General features: G+C 45.5%; 1 protein-coding gene across 2 annotated transcripts in view; it reads right to left on the reverse strand.

The window, feature by feature from the left end:
* Positions 1-19,887, reverse strand: part of ass1 (argininosuccinate synthase 1) — a 32,064-nt gene that overhangs the window by 8,212 nt on the left and 3,965 nt on the right. Inside the window, exons 1-9 of one of the 2 annotated variants that reach the window (XM_035390057.1) lie at positions 16,805-16,951; positions 15,253-15,400; positions 13,491-13,559; positions 11,575-11,763; positions 9,447-9,503; positions 8,865-8,939; positions 8,120-8,190; positions 7,156-7,186; positions 5,485-5,575 (exon numbers count right to left, since the gene is read on the reverse strand). In XM_035390057.1, the coding sequence (XP_035245948.1) occupies positions 5,485-5,575; positions 7,156-7,186; positions 8,120-8,190; positions 8,865-8,939; positions 9,447-9,503; positions 11,575-11,763; positions 13,491-13,559; positions 15,253-15,354 (685 nt within the window). In that variant the 5' untranslated portion in view covers positions 15,355-15,400; positions 16,805-16,951. Of the gene's footprint in view, positions 1-5,484; positions 5,576-7,155; positions 7,187-8,119; positions 8,191-8,864; positions 8,940-9,446; positions 9,504-11,574; positions 11,764-13,490; positions 13,560-15,252; positions 15,401-16,804; positions 16,952-19,887 lie in introns of those variants that run through there. The other variant, XM_035390058.1, reaches the window with a different exon arrangement.

Genomic DNA, 19,887 nt, shown 5'->3' on the forward strand with positions numbered 1-19,887 from the left:
ACAGGGAATGCAAGGGTGCAGCTGGGAATCAGAGAGAGAGACAGGGAATACAGGGGTGGAGCTGAGAATCAGAGAGAGAGAGACAGGGAATGCAGGGGTGGAGCTGAGAATCAGAGAGAGAGAGACAGGGAATGCAGGGGTGCAGCTGGGAATCAGAGAGAGACAGGGAGACTCATGTCCCCTACAGGGGACAAAATGAACTGCCGGGTCTTAGGAGATCTAGAGCAGGCCGGGGCAGGGGAACAGAGGACCAGGGAAAAGAGAAAAACAGGAGAAGGCAGAGTGAGGGGGATTAGGATGGAGGGATGGAGAGATGGAGGGGTGCGGTGGGGGGGGGGTGGGGTTCTAAAGGGGGACGCTGCTTAAATGCGGCAGGACACTGAAAGGCCGTTAAAGGACAAGCAGCCCCTTTCCCTAATTCAATTACACACCCCTGCTTTGTGTCCCAACACTGTCTGTCCCAGCCAAGACTGTGTGTGTGTGAGAGAGAGTGAGTGTGCTCGTATGTGTGTGTGCGTGTGCGTGTGCGTGTGCGTGTGTGTGTGTGAGTGTGCGTGTGTGTCTGAGAGTGTGTGGGTGTATGTGTGTGTGTGTGCGCGAGTGCGTGTGCATGCGTTTGTAAGAGTGTGTGTGTGTGTCTGAGCATGTGTGTGTGAGTTTGTGTCTGAAAGTGTGAGTGTGTGTGTGTGTGTGAGAGTGTGTGTGTGTTTCTGTGTGAGAGAGTGGACTAGTGTTGGTGTGTGTGTGTGTGTGTGTGAGAGAGAGAGAGTGGGAGTGTGAGTGTGTGTGAGAGTGTGGTAGTGTTTGTGTATGTGTGTTTGTGATTCTGTGTGTGAGAGAGTATGCTTGCGTGTGTTCGCGTGTGTATTTGTGTGTGTGTGTGTCTGTATGTGTGTTTTTGTGTCTGTGCATGTGTGTTTGTGTGTGTGTTTGTGTGTGTGTGGATGTGTGTTTGTGTGAGTGTGCTTGTGTTTGTGTGGGTGTGTGTATGTGTGTTTGTGTGCGTGTGTGTTTGTGTGAGTGTGCTTGTGTTTGTGTGAGTGTGTGTGAGTGTGCTTGTGTTTGTGTGAGTGTGTGTGAGAGAGTGGACTAGTGTTTGTGTGTGTGTGTGTGAGTGTGCTTGTGTTTTGTGTTAGTGTGAGTATGTGTGTTAGTGTGTATGCGTATTACACTCTCAAACGAACCCTCCCTGTGCTTTTGGAAGGAGTACACAGTTACAACCTCCCCACTGCCATACCCGGGACCCAGACCTCACACCCAAAACAGCATCACTGGCCAACTGATCATTAACAAAGAGAGAGAGAGAGATAAAGCATTTTGAATTTGAATTTGAATTTGAGAGAGACAGAGAATCACAGAGGAGAAAAGAGGGAGTGAGAGAGAAAGACAAGCAGGGAATATAACAGAAAGAATATGGAGTAAAAAATTTGTAAAAAGGGGGGAAAAAACACAAACATCCAGCACTTATTAGCATTTAGCGCGCTTGCAGCTGCCAATCACCCAGAGAGGCGGAGCTTCTTTAACAGAAATTCAATGGGCAGTATGTAAGCCCTGCTAGAATGACACATAAGACTCAACAAATATTCTCAGACAAGGGCTTTTTCAGTCTCCCAAGGCCCCTCCTCCCACTGCCCCCCCCCCCTTCACAAAAAAAAAAAAAGAAATCCCTAAACCACAAGTCCACACCAGTCCCACGAGTCTGTTAAGGCGACAAAACTCCCTCGCCACACCAAATGGATAATAATGAGATTAGGAGTTCAGATGAATGAGGCGGGGGCTGTGAACTCGGCTGGAGGGGGTCAGCCCCCGAGGACTCCGGGGATTTGGGAGGGGTTGTTTTTTTCCCCCGCTTTAACCGGCCTGGGGGTGAGCTGGGCACACAATACCAGGGGCAGACACAGTTGTAGGAAAAATTACCGCTTTGCGTTTTTTTCCTCCACCATTTTCACGGGAATTTAAAAAGAAAGGTGGGGGCAGGGGGTGAAAGAAAAGAGGGATGAAAAAAGACTGAGGAAAAATGTTATTGTAAAAATTCTGTATTTTTTTTATGAGGGACCGGGTGGGAAAGGTTCCATTTTAGATTTAAAGGACAGAATCCACTGCATCATAAAATCTGGCAACTTTGATATTCACTGGAAAACGCATTATTTACCCTCACAAATAAAACGTACAATGCACAGTGTTATACACAGTGCAATTTGAATGGAAAAAAATTATTTAAAATAATTTTTAACTGAACAAAAAAGATGCCAGCAGCACATAGGCAGAAGGGAGGAAACATGGCTTCTCGTTAGAGGGAAAAAGAAAATAACTGCCAAAATGAAAATACAGCTAGACTGACTTACTGCCTAAAGCACTGTGCTGCTTGATGGGGAATTTTAAGTAAAACAAAGCTTCAGTTTTTATTATGGCATACCCACTGTATGCCACTATATTAGACAAAAAGCAAAAAGAAATGCCAAGCATTTCAGAAAAAAGCGGACTTCATCACGGGGTGTAGAGATTGCAACTTCACACAAATTCAAATTGAAATGCACTTCATTTGGGTTACAGAGATTTTTTGTGTTAATTGCTCCACCTTGTGGTGAATCTTCAGCCTGATAAACGTGAGTGAGTGAGTTACAAGACAGGTGCTTCGCTTTCTTTTTATTAGGTCCAAAAAACATCTGTCCACATGCCGTAATTCGAGTTCTTTCCAATGAAAGAGTGCACACAGAAAATAAAAAGGTACAGAATAGCAACGGGAAGCAGACAGGTAACAGAAGCTGCTCACTCATGTTGGCTTTAAAAATATAGGCTACCGTATCCTATATGTAACTACAGATAAAAGTCAGTTGACTGAACTTGCTAGCTAACATGCTATCACCAACTGCCTCCTTAGATAGACCGAGCAAGAAAGATAATGTTAGCTAACAGACTAGCGTTAGTTGGCAGTCGGAGATCGCAAGTTAGCTACCTAGATCAGTTTAGGTATTGTTTTTTTTAAAGTTTTTTTTTTTTATAGCTGTAGTAGTTCCGGGTGCTTGTCGTTGAAGTGGTCTGCGTATCTGCAGCGAACGATTATGGCCTTTTTTTGGTGTTCGTCCGCAGGGAACGAATGTACGGTAAGTATGGTTGCTTCCTCTTGGGGTTGGAGCACTGAACAGTTGGAATCGCGAGGAACACAGCAAGCTTCGTTGCTTTTTCTCTCAGCCATGTTCCTTTAAGCAGAACTAAACTAGTAGAATAAAGTTTTCCCTACTAATTTGCCAACCCGGAAATTTGAGATAGGTACATACAGTGCAGTCCGTAGGCTAAGTATTTGGACAGTGACTAATAATTTTTGTTGTTTCGGCTTTGTACTCAAGTACCTTCGATTTGAAATGAAACCATGAATATGAGGTTAAGATGTAGAGTGTCAGCTTTACATCCATATCCAGTGATCCATGTAGGCCCCCATTTTAAGGGACTCTTTCCATCACCATTTAGTTTCTCTTTCCATCACTTTGGGACAGATTAATACTCGTCAGTCCGTGAGAGTCTGTCCCGGATCGCAACTCTAACGTGACCATTCTGTTATTGAGGCTGTTAAAAGCCTAACTCCTTCTTCTTCGCCATATTTCTTGCAACTATCATGCATATTTCACTTACACAATGAGCCAATGGTATTAGGCTACCTGTGGTTTAAAAAAAAAAATTGTTAGGGATAGGGTTTCACTCAACTGAATTACCCCTCCACCTCCCTCCCACCCCCACCACCTCCCACTTTGCCCCACCCCTCCACCTTGCACTTTGCAAGATTGGATTGACTTCCAATAATGTGGATAATTGTAATTAAAGCCATAGGAGACTGAGGAAATCTGTCTAAGATTTTAGTAGATTTTAGATTTAGTAAAACAAATTTTTTTGGGTTATTGTAGACATTGAAAAAGTGTTTACACTTTGGTTTGTTATTCGATAAATGTGCATATATTAACTGACATGCTGTCTAGCAAATGTTTAAAAACAAAACAAAAAAAAAAACCACACAGGTGGCCTAATGCTTTTAGCTTGTACTGTATATATATTCTACATCGCATTTACATTGCATCCATTTATAAGACCGGATATATACTAAAGCAATGCAGGTTAAGTACCTTAGCTCAAGGGTACAATGGCAGTGTCCTACCTGGGAATCGAACCTGTGACCTTCAGGTTAAAAGTCAGGTTACAAAAGCAGTTCCTTACCCATTATACTACACTGCCGCCCACAAATTCATGCACCTTTTACCTGTATTTGTTATTCTAAAATGTGTTCAGGGCGTTACCGCGTGTGGCACTCTTTTCAGTGTGGAGAGGGGTGGGCGTAGCTATAGAGCCTGTGGTTTAGGATCAGATCCCAGAAGTGTCTGTTGCTTGTTAGCCGCTGCTAAGACGGATGGTAAGAAGATACAGAGAAGCAAAAAGACAAGCTGACAGGGCGTGTTGAGTAACTAGAGTAAACCTTGGAATTGCTTTTCCTCGGTGGCGTCAGCTAAAGTTCACCAAGGGGATGAAAAGTGACGCGGAGTTGTAGTGTTTTCTGTGTTGGACCTGTAAGTAACATTACTTTTAGCGAGCCAGTTATGTTAGGCATATAGATGCCCAAGGTTGGGTAGATTTTTAATTGAATTCTGTTCTCCCATTAAGATGTCGTCCCCCCTATCGTAGCTGATGTTACTGTTTATAGTTGCAACTTAGCTAGTTTGGTAATTCACCAGCATCTATTTAATCGGGAACGGGCGATAGGAACATTCGACGTTCCATCACTGTGCATACAGTCCATTCCCTACCACATAAAACACTTATAAGAGTGCCCTCCATAATCCCCCCAACCAACAGCCAGGCAGATAATTAATCATCGTGTTAAGACCCCAAGGCAATTCGCTGATTCACAGAGGACCCAGGGTGTGAGAACTCATCCAGTTCTGGGTGGCCCACAAAAACCAGTGTCAATTGTGCCATCCTGTTTCCAGACAACCCCTCTGGGCATTTCTGCTAAGTTCTGATCTTATGACAGCCCTCTCTGGCCTTAGCTCGTTAAGTGCAGTACTCTGTGAAGTCCCAGCAGAAGCTAGGGGTCAGAAACTACAGACCGTCATGGAAATGGATCGATGGACTGAGTCACGGGCAGCTTCTGAGGGGCAAACACAGTAAATGGTAAATGGACTGCATTTATATAGCGTTTTTATCCAAAGCGCTTTACAATTGATGCCTCTCATTCACCCATTCACACACACACACCAACGGTGAAAGGTACCAATCAGCTCGTTGGGAGCAATTAGGGGTTAGGTGTCTAGCTCAGGGACACTTCGATATGCCCAGGGCGGGGGATCGAACCAGCAACCCTCTGACTGCCAGACAACTGCTCTTACCTCCTGAGCTATGTCACCCTGGCCAATAGGAAGTCAGGTGAAGAAGAGAGGGAGAGAGAGAGGAAGCGTTTGTGTGTGCGTGTGTGTGTGAGCGAGAGAACGAGAGACAGACCTTTACTGAACTCGATCTCCAGCACATCTGGGGCGTTGGGAGCATCCTCAGGGTTCTTGGTCATCAGGTAGAGGTCAGAGGGGCCGTGAATCTGGAATCATACAGAACTCCCTCAGCATGGCCTCTACACACTTTCAGCAGCTCTTTAACACACAACAGGACACAGCAGAACCTCTGGGAAGCGCCTGCATATGACCAGGCCAGGGCCCGGTGCACACACTGGGTGAATGAGTCAACAGTTAATGAGTGAGTGAGTGAGTAAACACTGAGTGAGCGAGTGAAGAGTGAAGTGAGTGAGGTTGAGTAAGTGAATGAGTGTGGTTGAGTAAGTGAGTGAGTGAACACGGAGTGAGTGAGTGAAGAGTGAAGTGAGTGAGGTTGAGTAAGTCAGTGAAAGTGTGTGAACAGTCAGTGAGTGGGTGAGTGAGTGGGTGATTGAGTAAGTGAACACTGAGTGCGTGATTGAGTTAGTGAACAGTGAGTGAGTGAGTGGGTGATTGAGTACTTGAACACCGTGTGAGTGAGTGAGTGGGTGAACAGTGAGTGAGTGAGTGAGTGGGTGAACGATGAGTGAGTGAGTGGGTGATTGAGTTAGTGAACAGTGAGTGAGTGAGTGGGTGAACACAGTGAGTGAGTGAGTGAGTCAACGGTGAGTGAGTGATGTTGAGTGAGTGAGTGGGTGATTGAGTTAGTGAATCGTGAGTGAGTGGGTGAACAGTGAGTGAGTGAAAAGAAGAGAAAGACGGAGGACAGGGCTGTGCAGCTCATCAGAGATAAAAGGGGAAATGAGGCCCCTGTGGATCGCGGCCGCTGCTGACACTTTGGTGTCACGGTGTCACTGGGAACGGCATCCCGCCCACACCGCCAGCCGCTGGGAGCCCCCCCATACAATGGGCCCCCCTGTGCAGCCAGCCGGGGTCGGTGGTGGGGGGGGTCCCAGGCCAGCTGGGGCTCGCTGCGCCACCCCTGCGTCGCCCCCACCCCCCCAACACTCCCGTGAAATCGGAAATTTCAGAGAGCGTCTCTGAGGACAGGCCGGTGACTGTGTGGGGAAAACTTCCCAGGATTCCCAGGAAATACAAATAAAAGGAGGATGACAGGGGGACAGAGAGAGAGAGAGACTGAGTGAGTATGAAAGAGAGAGATAGTGAACGAGAGAAAAAAATATTGAGAGGGAGAAGGAGAAAGAGAGACAGAAAGACTGAGAGTTAAAGAGTCAGTAAAGGAAAGATTGAGATACTGACAAAGACATAAAGAAAGATTGACTGAGAGGTCTATGAGGAGAGTTTGCTGGTTGTTTCAGGGCTTGGGGGTGAATTTCCCTGATGTGTCTCAGCCTTTAATATCTGACCTCTGACCTCCTGCCTGGACATCAGTGAGAAGCTCTATTATGCTCCTGAGGGGGTGGGGGTGTAATGGGGACGATACGACCTTAGCCATCTTTAGGGCCACCCGGGGTGTTTTTAAATAAAATTTAACCCAGTGAAAATAAATTATTTTGACAGGATGTAAAAAGTGTTGGGAAATGAGGCTTGACAGGTGACAGCTGGCTTAGCTGCTACTCCAAATGAATCTCAATCATGTGAGAGTCCACTGCGACAGCCCTGACAGGTATGGCACACCTGGGTGTAGCAGCTGGAAAATTCATTGAAAGAGTTAGCGTTAGCTTACCTTAGGGTTTTCCAGAATTCCAGACTCATAGCTGCACAAGAAGGGGGGGGGGGGTGCAACAGTAAACACAATAAGACAGTGAAACTGATTGACTGTTTAAAGACATGTAAAACATTAACTAGTTAAGCAGCAACGCTACAGTTGATTTAGCTCCCAATAACTTTATAAATGTTTCAGCTGAGCCCAGGCCTGCATGTTCTGATGCCCCTTAGGCTGTGTGCTCTGATGCCCCATAGGCTGTGTGCTCTGATGCCCCATAGGCTGTGTGTTCTGATGCCCCATAGGCTGTGTGCTCTGATGCCCCATAGGCTGTGTGTTCTGATGCCCCATAGGCTGTGTGTTCTGATGCCCCATAGGCTGTGTGTTCTGATGCCCCATAGGCAGGGTGTTCTGATTCCCCATAGGCTGTGTGCTCTGATGCCCCATAGGCTGTGTGCTCTGATGCCCCATAGGCTGTGTGCTCTGATGCCCCATAGGCTGTGTGTTCTGATTCCCCATAGGCTGTGTGTTCTGATGCCCCATAGGCAGGGTGCTCTGATGCCCCATAGGCTGTGTGTTCTGATGCCCCATAGGCTGTGTGCTCTGATGCCCCATAGGCTGTGTGTTCTGATTCCCCATAGGCTGTGTGCTCTGATGCCTCATAGGCTGTGTGTTCTGATGCCCCATAGGCAGGGTGTTCTGATGCCCCATAGGCAGGGTGCTCTGATGCCCCATAGGCTGTATGCTCTGATGCCCCATAGGCTGTGTGTTCTGATGCCCCATAGGCAGGGTGCTCTGATGCCCCATAGGCTGTGTGCTCTGATGGCACATTGGCTTCTAGATTAGGGATCCAAGGACATCTTGTAGTCACATGGGTAAATGCATGTATACCAATGTCGTAGATGAATTTTAACCCTCAGCCTTCTGGGTCTGAATGCAGAGGTGCAGGTGTAAGCCAGCGGTAGGCCCCGCCCCCCTTACCCACCTGATGTGCATGAGGTTGGCATCCATGCTCCAGGGCGCTTTGGGGGACACGGGCACAGGGATCCCCTTTTCCTGCAGAGAGCAGAGACACTCATAGAGCAGGGGTCCCCAGCCTGTGATCCGTGACCCACCGGGGGGGGTCACCGGCGAGTTCGGGGGGGGGGGGGGGAGGCGTTGGGCGGTACACATGATAATCACACCCTAACCGTGCAAAATACACATACTGCTCATATTCACACCTGTCAAACGCACTGCAGTGAGCGCAAAGGTTATACAAAGAATTGCATTTCTTATTTTAACGTACGTGAGGGTTATTTCAATTTCAAAGATTCCAAGATTCCATGACTGTTCATGATCTTATTTGAAGCCCTTTGACTGCCCCCTAGTGGACAAACTCTAAATATTTGGTTTCTGATTATTTGTTGCTTAAGTGAATATATCAACAGAGAGGTATTTCATATAATGCATTTATGTCAGTAATAGACACTGACTGGATATTGGACAAACTCAAGTGCAGATTAAGAAAACTAAAGGAATAAATTTAACTGCGATCCCTAAACTGGTACCAGTTCATGCTTTCACACACACACACACACACACAAACACACAAACACACACACAAGCACACACAGACACACACACGCACACAAACGCACACACACACATGCTCACACGCACACACACACATGCAGACGTACACACACACATGCACACACACACAGGTGTACCTGTGGCAGAGACATTACCTGTGCATACTCCATCAGGTCCTTTCGTCCTTTGAAGCGATTGTAGAACTCGGGGATTCGCCATGGTGCAATGATCTGGAAGCAGAGAGGAAAAGAAGGAAAATGATGATCATAAATGAACACCGCTAAATCTGCAGGTCAGAACATCGCTAAATCTGCAGGTCAGAACATTGTTACATCTGCAGGTCAGAACATCGCTAAATCTGCAGGCGAGAACACAGCTAAATCTGCAGGTCAGAATATCGCTAACTCTGCAGGTCAGAACATTGTTACATCTGCAGGTCAGAACATCGCTAAATCTGCAGGTCAACATCGCTAAATCTGCAGGTGAGAACACAGCTAAATCTGCAGGTGAGAACACAGCTAAATCTGCAGGTGAGAACACAGCTAAATCTGCAGGTCAGAACACTGCTAAATCTTAAACATTGTAAAAAGTGTGGTTCAGAAACACAGAATGGCCTGACTCTGAAAAATACAGAACCTTTTTTAGCCTCACTCAGTGGGAATCAATATTTGGAACATATAGTAGTTAATTGATGTAATCCCAAACATCTATTGATTCAATGACAGGTAGAAACGTACCTGCACTTCAGGGTAAAGGGCGTAACACGTGAGTTCAAATCGAATCTGATCGTTTCCCTGCAAGAAGTAGATAAGCAGTTAGGCCAGAGCATTTACAAAACAGTGAGAATACAGTGAGAATATTTTGATACTTCCCCTTTCAAAATACAAAACCATAAAGATCATTCAGAAAACTACCAGTGGTTCCCATACAAAATCATTTGAATCATCCTTTGACATTTGGCTCCACCTAGTGGGCACAGCAGACACTACAACAATGACTGATTTCTCTGTGCTCAGCACTAACAGCTACCTTCACAGTATCCACGTCACATCCGCCTTTATAACAGAGAAAAGATACAGAAAGAGAGCACAGAGTGGGCACATTTTCCCTTTCCTCCAACCAAATAAAATTTTTGGCGGAGGATTTCGTAGCATTAGAGCGTGTGACAGGGACCTGAGATTTGCTGTTACATGCTGTAAACAGACAGACTCTCTCAGCTCTCTCGTCTCAGGAGCACTGTTAATGCTCTCTGCCCTCTGTGTAAAAATAGTTTGAGTTTCCCCTGGAAATCCATGGCAAAACTTTGGATTTTCTCAGGAATGTTCTGACCCTGTCAGTCTGTTGAGTATCGCCTTGTGTTCTGAACTATTATCATGGACCTGTTTTCGTTAGCAAGGGCATATAGTGTGAGTTTTGGCCACACACAGCAAAGGTCCTGCGTTCATCACCGTTAGGCAATCCACCTTTTTTATGGGTCTTCGGTAGTGCAATCCTGCTGGCCACAAACAGAAAACTCTCCGGTTTTGTGCCAACCTGAATTGTAAAGACTGCCAATACTTTCCTGAAGGTAACTCCTTCCTCTCACATGATTTCACTTCCTGTGTTTTTGGCTGGACCACAACAGTGGGGCCAGCCCTACAAACGCGAATGTCTGTGACTGAGTGAGTGAGTGATGAAGTTACACCATTGGTCGGCCGGTCCAGCCATATACTAGGATTTGACCTGGTCTTGTTCACCATATAAGGCAGTGGTGTCAAACTCGTTGCCATGGAGGGCCGTGTGTATGCAGGTTTTCATTCCAGCCTCAGATCTTGATTATATAATTAGTTAAATTATTTGCTGAATTAGGGATGCAGGTTAGTGCACAATGGTGACCCGACGTCTATGGTGACCCGCATTGTCTAAATAAAAATTTTCTTATATTCTGTGCTTCAATGCAGTTAAACGCATATGGCTGAATGAGTAATTGGACTCAATTAAGGCAGCATTAATTGGTTGGAATGAAAACCTGCATACACACGGCCCTCCATGGCAACGAGTTTGACACCACTGATATAAGGTCATAGAGTCAGGAATTGTTGCGCACCACCTAACACATTGAGCTGCAGCTGTTTGAGATCAATCTGGGTTTGCAGGACTAGACCAACAGGCTTCTGGGGCAAACCTGCGTGTGGATGTCAGACAAAGGACAAGTACTAGAACAGAATGTTTTCCTTGAAATATCAGAAGCAGCCTGCTGATATAAGTTTGTATTCAAGGTGGAAAAACAGAGTTTGTGCTACTCCCAACAGCAAATTGTAGCAAGCAGAAAAAGATACAAGTGAGACCTAGTATTGCACTGCACAAGTGTTACGTCCCCTGCCTCTGCTTGCCTGGGTAGTGCAGGTGGAGGTAGTTGCTTAATTACCTAATTGCCTGATTGCCTCCACCTGCCTGTGAGCCATCTTAAGCCCAGCAGTATGAGGCAGGGGAGGATCTTCTTTCGGGTTTCTTTTGTGTGCGGTTTGTGGTTTGGGTTTGTAGTTTTTGTGAAGATCGTTTTGTTTGAACTTTGTGGGTTTTCCTTTGTTTTAGTTTGTGATTAGTTTGTTATTTATTCTAATAAATGTCTGGGTTTGTGTTTTTAAATCAGGTTTTGGATTGTTGTTTTTGGGTACATTGGACTTGTTGTTGTGGCTTTTCGAGCCGGGCTGTAACAACAAGCAAGACAGAAGACCTCAGTCAGAGAATCACAAAGACTGATGTTCACGCCTGCATGAATAAACAATGCATCTCTCTTTGGAGTACTGACCAAAGCTCAGAGCGGCCATTTCCACGATGCGCGTGAAGATGGAAGCAGTAACCCGGGCCCCTGCCGCGCCTCACCTTCCCAGTGGCGCCGTGGGAGACGAACTGCGCCCCTTCCTGGCAGGCGATCTGCACCTGGCGCCGGGCGATGCACGGCCGGGCGATGGAGGTCCCCAGCAGGTAGCGGTCCTCGTAAATGGCGCTGGCCTGGACCGAGGGCCAGATGTACTCCTCCACAAACTCCGCCCGCAGGTCCTCGATGAACACCTGAGAACGCAGGAAACCATGAACGACGAGAACAAGAACGGGGCGTCCAGCCCAACCACGACCTTAAATACACGCTCTCTGCATTTAATGAAAAAGGTTATCAAACTCCCATATCGCCCATGCAAAAGAGTAATCGCCTCCTTAGTTTCTCAATACACCAATTAACCACATTTAATTGATAATTAGATTCAGCTGATTGAACACAGCCAGGCTTGATTGTAGCCAGCCCTGCTGAATCTAGACCTCACTCATATCGAACCTTACCATCAGAGTGAAGTAGTCACTACAAAGTTTCTACAAGCACACTATGCCACAATCAAAGGAAATTCCACAAGAGATGAGGATGAGGAAATTTTTTTTGGAAATATATCAGTCTGGAAAGGGTTAGAAGGCTATTTCTATGGCTCTGGGACTCCACTGAACCACAGTGAGAGCCATTATCTCCAAATGGTGAATCTTCCCAGGAGCAGCTGGCTAGCCAAAATGTCTCCAAGGGCACAGCTACAACTCATCCAGGAAGTCACAAAAGAACCCAGAAGAACACACAAAGAACTGCAGTCCTTTCTAGCCCCAGCTATGTCAGTGTTCATGACTCCACTATAAGAAAGAGATCCCATGGGATTCATGGGAGAGTAGCAAGGCAGAAACCACTGCTAACCAAGAGGAACATCAATGCTCATCTCACAACTGCAGAAAAAAGCACCTGGATGATCCCCAAGCCTTTTGGGATAATTTTCTGTGGACAGACAAGTCAAAACGTGAACTTTGTGAGCAACATGGGTCCCATTATGTCAGACATAAAGCAAATACAGCATTCCAAAGTAAGAACATCATACCAACAGTCAAACATGGTGGTGGTAGTGTGATGGTGGTGGTAGGGCTTTTGCTGCCTTGGGAACTGGACCACTTGCCATTACTGAAGGAACCATGACTTCTGCTCTGCACTAGAACATTCTTAAGGAGAATGTTCCCTCATCTGAGCTGAAGCTGAAGTGTAATTGGGTTATGCAGCAAGAAAATTACCCAAAACACAAAAGCAAGTCCTCATCTGAATGGCTGAAAAAAACCTACAATTAAGTTTTAGAGTGGCACAGTCAATGTCATGACTGGAACCCTGAAACAAACAGTTCATACACAAAAACCTAATAATTTGCCTGAATTAAAGCAGTTCTGAAATGAAGAGTGGGCCACAGTGAAGTGAAAGACTGATATCAAATAGGAAGTGTTTGGTTGCAGTTATTGCTGCTAAAGGCGGTGCAACCAGTTATTAAGTTTAAGGGGGCAATGGGTGATATGGGTGTTTGATAACCTTTTTCATTACAGAAATGAAATAATAATTTTTGTAATAATAATAATAATGTGTTTTGCCTTTACTCAGGTTCCCTTACATTTTGGCTAATATTACATTTTGTAGAAAGATATAAAACCGTTCAGTGACAAATATGCAATAACAGAGGAAATCAGGAATGGGGTGAATACTTTTTCATGGCACTGTAGATGCAGAGGCGTGTAACTTTACGCTGTCATCCATCAACGCTATCTCAACCCCGACCCCACTGCAGCAGTGCCAGGGACTACAGCACGATGCTCATACGTATGTATACAATAACCAAACCCGCTTAAAGTGGCGTTCCATATAAATGACCGTTACACCACCCCTCCAGACCGCTGCCCCACCAGGGGAGGGGCGTCTCATCCCAAAAAACGACTGCACTTCCCGCCCTCACCTTTTTGGCGCCGAGACTCTCTGCCTTCTTGCGAGCGGCTTCGAAGTCCTCATCCTGTCCGATATTCGCCTGGGATAGACAAAATTCACAAACAATGGCACTGCAACGTAACTTCCAGAAGTACTTCCTGTTAATGGAGGACAAGAAAGAGGAAATCTCATTTGGACATCAGTAAAATGGCTTAATTCGCCGATTACTGCTCAGGCTGCCCCCCCTGTCGGGTCCTCTGGTTCTCATTGGTTGACCCACAAGCACCCCAGAGAGATGCCTTTGGACTTGTCACGGTGACCTCCTGGTCTGGCCAGGAAACCTGTGGTCTGTGGTCTTGCAAGGAATGCTCCATGGCAGCAGCCAATGGACAGCTACTTCAGTACTCCCCCCCCCCAGCAGTCTCCAGGTGGCTTTGCCTCTGCTTTTTACTGAGCTGTTTACTAAATGAACAACTCAAATTGTGTTAATGAACCAATGGGTGTTGCAGAACATTGGTTTCTTGGGTCCAACCAGATTGCTGGACTCTTGACCTGAGAAGAGCTCAATGAATTTGTCACCAGCAGCTTCAACAAGACACTGTGGACAGCCGTCACTGGTAATATCTAAACCCAGAGATAATCATTTCAAAAAAACATTCTCCCGATGTACTCACTGTACCCTGTCACCCACAAAGAAAGGCCAAGACAGATAAAAGATTATTCTGTGGGCTTTGTTCAGGGCTGTTGAAGTCCTTTTATGACTATCTCTCAGATTCAGGGCATGCTACTGAATAATGGTGAGCGAGTGGCACACTGAAGCTTCTCTGAGGTCACAAAGCTGTTCTCACAACATTTGTTCTTTGCTTGGGAACGACTGCCTGCTTCCAAGGGAACGCCGCTCGCCCTTTTGAATAACTGCTTGTCTAAACATGGTTTTCTGCTTCCACATCACACAACATAGTAATATTGGACCTCATATACCCTAGGGGACAGCGCCACCAAACACCCTTTTTTTGTGGGGGGCATGGTCTTTACCCCCCTTTCCTGCCTCTTTCTTGTCGATTTTCCTAAAAACAACACCTTATGCAAACACCGCGGCTGGTCACGCTAGCCGAACGGCCCCCTGACACTGGCCTTTATTTGGCACCAGACAGGTGGAAATTCTGCACCGTTAGCAGTTCTTCCCTGAGGTCACGACACACATACACGCCAGCTCCCACCCTGCACCCCCCTCAAACCCCCCCCCCATCCCATCCCATCCCAAATCCACACGCCAAACAGACAGTCATCCAAAGGATGACTTTACATAGCATGTGTAACGTTAGGATATTTAGGATAACGTGTCTATCATTACAATATTTCTTGTTTCAAATCCTTTTCCTTCCGAAATCAAGTTAGGTTGCAGCCATTGTGCAGCATTGCATACCCAAAAAGCGCAGCTGTGACATTTGCTTCCCAAAGCACAAGTGGACAGCAATAATCTATGCAAGGCATGCTGCCTGTTATAATAATACTCTATGGGAACGGGTCCTAACCTTTTCATGGGCAGCCCATTCATGAGTTTTTACTGGGACACACTACAAAAAGTCTAATAACTAATGCAATTAAAGGAAAAATTAATTAAGAAGACTACAGGTAGAGTTTATGTGAGCACCAAAAACTGGAGTATATTGGTTGCAGGAGCACCACAAGGCATTTCGAGACCTTGGGTTAGACCAATGTGCCGAAAACATTCAGAAGCACAGAGGGGACTACCCACGATGCACCAGCATACTAAGCGTCCTGACCCATACCAGGTAAGCGATGACGTCATAGCCCTGCTCCTTGAGCCACACCAGAATGCAGGAAGTGTCCAGTCCCCCGCTGTAGGCCAGAACCACAGTCCCTTTAGACATGATGTCAGCCGATGGTAGTCCACCACACCACACCGGATCTTACAACCTGCAAGGGAACAGCAGCCAATAAAGAAATCCCGCATATCCATGCTCTGCCCATTTCAGATGGGACCAGGGGCGTGCACAGACATTTTTAGGGGCAGGGGCTCAAGCCACGAAAAAGACCCCACCCCAACCCCCCCCCTCCACCCCGACATCGGCACACTACATCATGACATTGTATGAAAACTCACTCCCTCACAGGGTTCGAATTACGGGCGGAACTGGGGGGTCTGACCCCCCTAATTAAGACTTGGACTCCCCCAAAAGAGGTAAAAACAACAGGTCGGGGGTGTCGAAACATTTATATATCCTTACCTGTAATTGTAAATATTATAATATATTTTCCATCAGTGGCGTCAGACCCCCCAATTCCGCCTGTAATTCGAACCCTGCTCTCTCACACATGCACCCACACACTTGTGCGCACCAAGTACCTGGCTGGGACCCAGAGATAGATTTACATTATAATACTTCAGATACAGTAAATAAAGGGCAAATAAAGTTACGTTTTTGTTGCCTTGCCATTAGAACAGCTTGGAATAAATGATTACAATTCAAACAAAAATTAACGACTGTCGAATTGTTCATATTATGGTGTGCAACAGGCATAGGTGGTTGATTTTTGAAGGTCCATTTTGAACGTATTTTAGCAATATTTAGCTACATTACGGAAAAGATGACGGCACATTCAATCGTTATATCACACTGAACGACGGTGTACAGGAGCACCGGCACATGGACTTACAGGTAACGGTCTTTAAATTATTTTGTGATGTAGTAGCAGAGCTGCACGCGCCTCAGAGCCTCGGGACTGAGACCTTTCCACAGAAACAATTTAGGAAACAATGGGTAGCATTGCTTTGGAATACAGCTTGTCTAATTTTTAGTGAGCTAAGATAGCCAATAGTTTAATGTAACCTGTAAATATTTTAATGAATATAGACAGTGCTTTGTATGTGTGAGTAACTTGACATTTCTGTACGTTGAAAACCTGTTTTTCATCAGATTTCATTTGCATCGCCAACAAGTCATTAATGCTAATTCCAAACCTGGTCGTTTGCAAAACTTGGTTAGAAAGGTGGGGGTGGGGGTGGGGGTCTCGAGGTCTGGCGAAGTCCAATTACGCTAACGTTACTTTAGCCTAAATATTCTCTTTATTAATTTAGTCGCGGCGACTATGCTATGAACGTATCTTCATATGTTATAGTAATGATATTGCTTGTCGGTGAACTTTTCAACAATCACAGAATTTGCTGCAGAAGTATGAATACAGACAGCGTGGTTCCCTGCATATAGCTCACCATCTATGTCGCTGGTTCCCGGCAAATACTGCCACGCGACCCGGGACGCACATGTATATACTGGCAATAATGTATCTACAACCATGCAAGGGAAAGAAATCACTTACTATGACTTTAAAAAAATTTTGATGTGAGGAACTTTTCTTGGCCAAACCTGGACTGTTCACTTCTCACTTGGGGAACGGGCTCCTGCTTGCAGTAGTGCAGCGCATTTGCTCAGAAGAGTGCGACTTCACAGAGTACTCGACCCAAGATTTGCGAAGCCAGGACTACGAGCCAATCAAATGGCGAGTTACAATTTCGGTAGGGGACGTGATTTTACACAATGGGCCAACTTCAGTCGCGTGACCAGCACCGGATTTAATGTTAAATCAGAAAAGTTAGAAGAACATGTAGCTAATATGCATTTGAGATTTGCACACATCATGACTGTACCGTTCTTAAGTTGTTTGCCGTCATAATTACATGCCCTGCTGCCAGAGGTCGCCGATGATTAATTAATTCTTTAATTCTTCCCGTCTGCATCTCTTGCTGGATTATAATCCTAGTAGTTCTAAAACGAAATGGATGGTTCCCTGCACGTTTTCCTTTGGCATGCCACACATTTATATTGATACCAAATAAAACAACTGCCTGTTAAGTGTTTATTGCCCTGTTCTTTGTAAATGCAATAATATTATCCTGTATCCTGATTGGTTAAGATCATTGCGACATGCCAGATAACCTTAATTGGTATTCCAATATTGTTCAGTGTTGGTGCATTTATAATGTAAAAACAGTAAGGACTGAGTAAAACGTTTATGTTCTGAATCCAACGGCTCTGAATGCTGAACACAACTGTATCACCAGAAGAAACTTCTCACTTATCCAACATATAAAATACATCTATTAGATTTAATTTGGTAATTATTATTAAAGATATTGATAATCAATTAAATCTCCAAAATTGATGATACTGTAGGCAGACCAACCTGTTGGATCACCCTTTATCAAAATGTACAACTCACAGCCAGATTGAAAGTAAGAAATCTATTAAATTACAGTAAAAAAAAAAAACAACGTCTAAAGACAAAGGTCAGCTACCTTAAACAAGTAACAAATGTTCAAACAAAATATCGAACCACAGCTTGTTTCTTCCTATCAAAGTTCAAAAACCAAAAGATAGCCGAATGTTCCAAAAAGTCTGGGATGGAAACGCAAAAAATGCCAGATGAGCTGTAAGACAGGCATTAGACCCTACGCACACCAAACACAGAGAAACAGCAGGGCCAGATGCAAGGCTCAGATTCCTCATGCAAATCAGATAACACCCCAAATCCACCACAACAGATGTAAACAGGTTTAGCACCCAAACTGGTTTAGCACCCAAACACTCCAGATAGACTAGAGTAGACAGGAGTACACATTTTATGTTGTTTGAGGGGGGTGGGGGCCTGGGGGGATTATGGAGGGAGACGGGGGCGACATGGCTGATTGGCTGAGGCGTGGAAGGGCAGAGGTGTGATAGCAGGGTCAGGCAGGGATTGTCTTTTCTGAAAGCTGACTCATGTTAAAGTTGCCTTATGTTTAAGGCTAAACACTATAAAAGTATTATCAGAGGATTCCTGGTTTCAAGCCCATCAAAAAGACACCAAACATGTATCTTACCAACCAGCTACTGCATATCCCTTAAAAAGGACATTTACACCTATTTGTAAGAAGGGGTGAAATTTGTAGACAAGTAATTGTCATTGACAGCCAGATGTACTCTACATTTCAGGTAAAATATTTTCCATGTAACAAAAACAAGTGCACCACGTTATTTTCCGCCTATTTCCATGATGAGGCCTCACAACCCTTATCTATACAGACATTAAGGTTTTCCGTCAGTGATTTCAATTAAATATTACTGATTGCATTCACACATAAGGAATATGGATCTTTGTGCAGCATATAGCCATGCAAGGTCTCCGACCCCCAATAGGCAATACATTAATAAAGCTTTCAAGGGAGAAAATGTCAGGGTGGGCGAGGGAATGGACCCAAACGCGGAGTCAAAACACTCAAAATCCACAGAGTAAACGCTAAACCAAGAATGTTGCTTTTAATTAGAACAAAAAACAAAAGGGAACAAAATTGAAGCCGCGCAGGGCAAGTCAAAAAAGGACAAAAGTTCTTACTGCGCAAAAACAGATAAAAGCAGAAATTTAAAAAAAAACAATGCAAAAACAGAACATGGGCAGGGAGGAAGACACTCACGGCAAAACACTGAGTCACAAGAACAAGGAGCACAAGCTGAAACACCATCCAATACGCACACAAAAAACAAACAAGGATCCAGCACCTGAGTCAGGGAGAAGGGAACTTAAATAGACACGACACTGACGAGACACAGGAGGGCACAATGAACAATCAGGCCACAGAGAGGGAAGGGAAAATGAGCCAACCCAAAAACAATAATAGAATAATTGAAAACAATAATACAATTAAACAGGGTAAAAGGACAGAACTAAAAACTGAAGTGCCGCCACCTGGCGGCCCAAAAAGGGAAACACAGACAAACCACAGAACATGAGTACCCCCCCCCCCCAAGGGACGGCTCCTGACGTCCCAGAAGGCCGACCTGGGGAGGGAGTGAAACAGAGGGTGGGAGCAGGAGACAGGACAGAACTTGGGAATGGAGCAGACAAGAGACAGGACTCGGGACGGGGAACAGGACTCAGGACTGGAGCACACTGGAGACAGGACTCGGGACGGGGAACAGGACCCAGGACTGGAGCACACTGGAGACAGGACTCGGGACGGGGAACAGGACTCAGGACTGGAGCACACTGGAGACAGGACTCGGGACGGGGAACGGGACTCGGACTGGACTCAGACGCGACAGCATTAGTGCTTTTATTGTATTAGCCAACAACACGGTCAACGTACAGTAAAATGTGACTGCTGACGCGCTCTCATCTCTGCAGCCTACATGGGTTCCGTAATTAGCCGTCGCAGCACATTGGTCACATGTGTGAGTACAACTAATTTTAGCCGTCCAGAAGTCACTGAAGTTTAGGAGATTGCTAATGTCAGTTTTAGCAAGACAAACTGTTTGATGTGCACACTGAAAGTGTGCAAGTGCTTAATTCAAGCATTCATGGTTTACGGACAGACTGGGACCACCTGCAGTTCTGTGACTGGGACTTTTAGAGAGCCTTTCAGAACC

The sequence above is a fragment of the Anguilla anguilla genome, chromosome 14, assembly GCF_013347855.1.
Source record: "Anguilla anguilla isolate fAngAng1 chromosome 14, fAngAng1.pri, whole genome shotgun sequence".
NCBI lineage: Eukaryota > Metazoa > Chordata > Actinopteri > Anguilliformes > Anguillidae > Anguilla > Anguilla anguilla.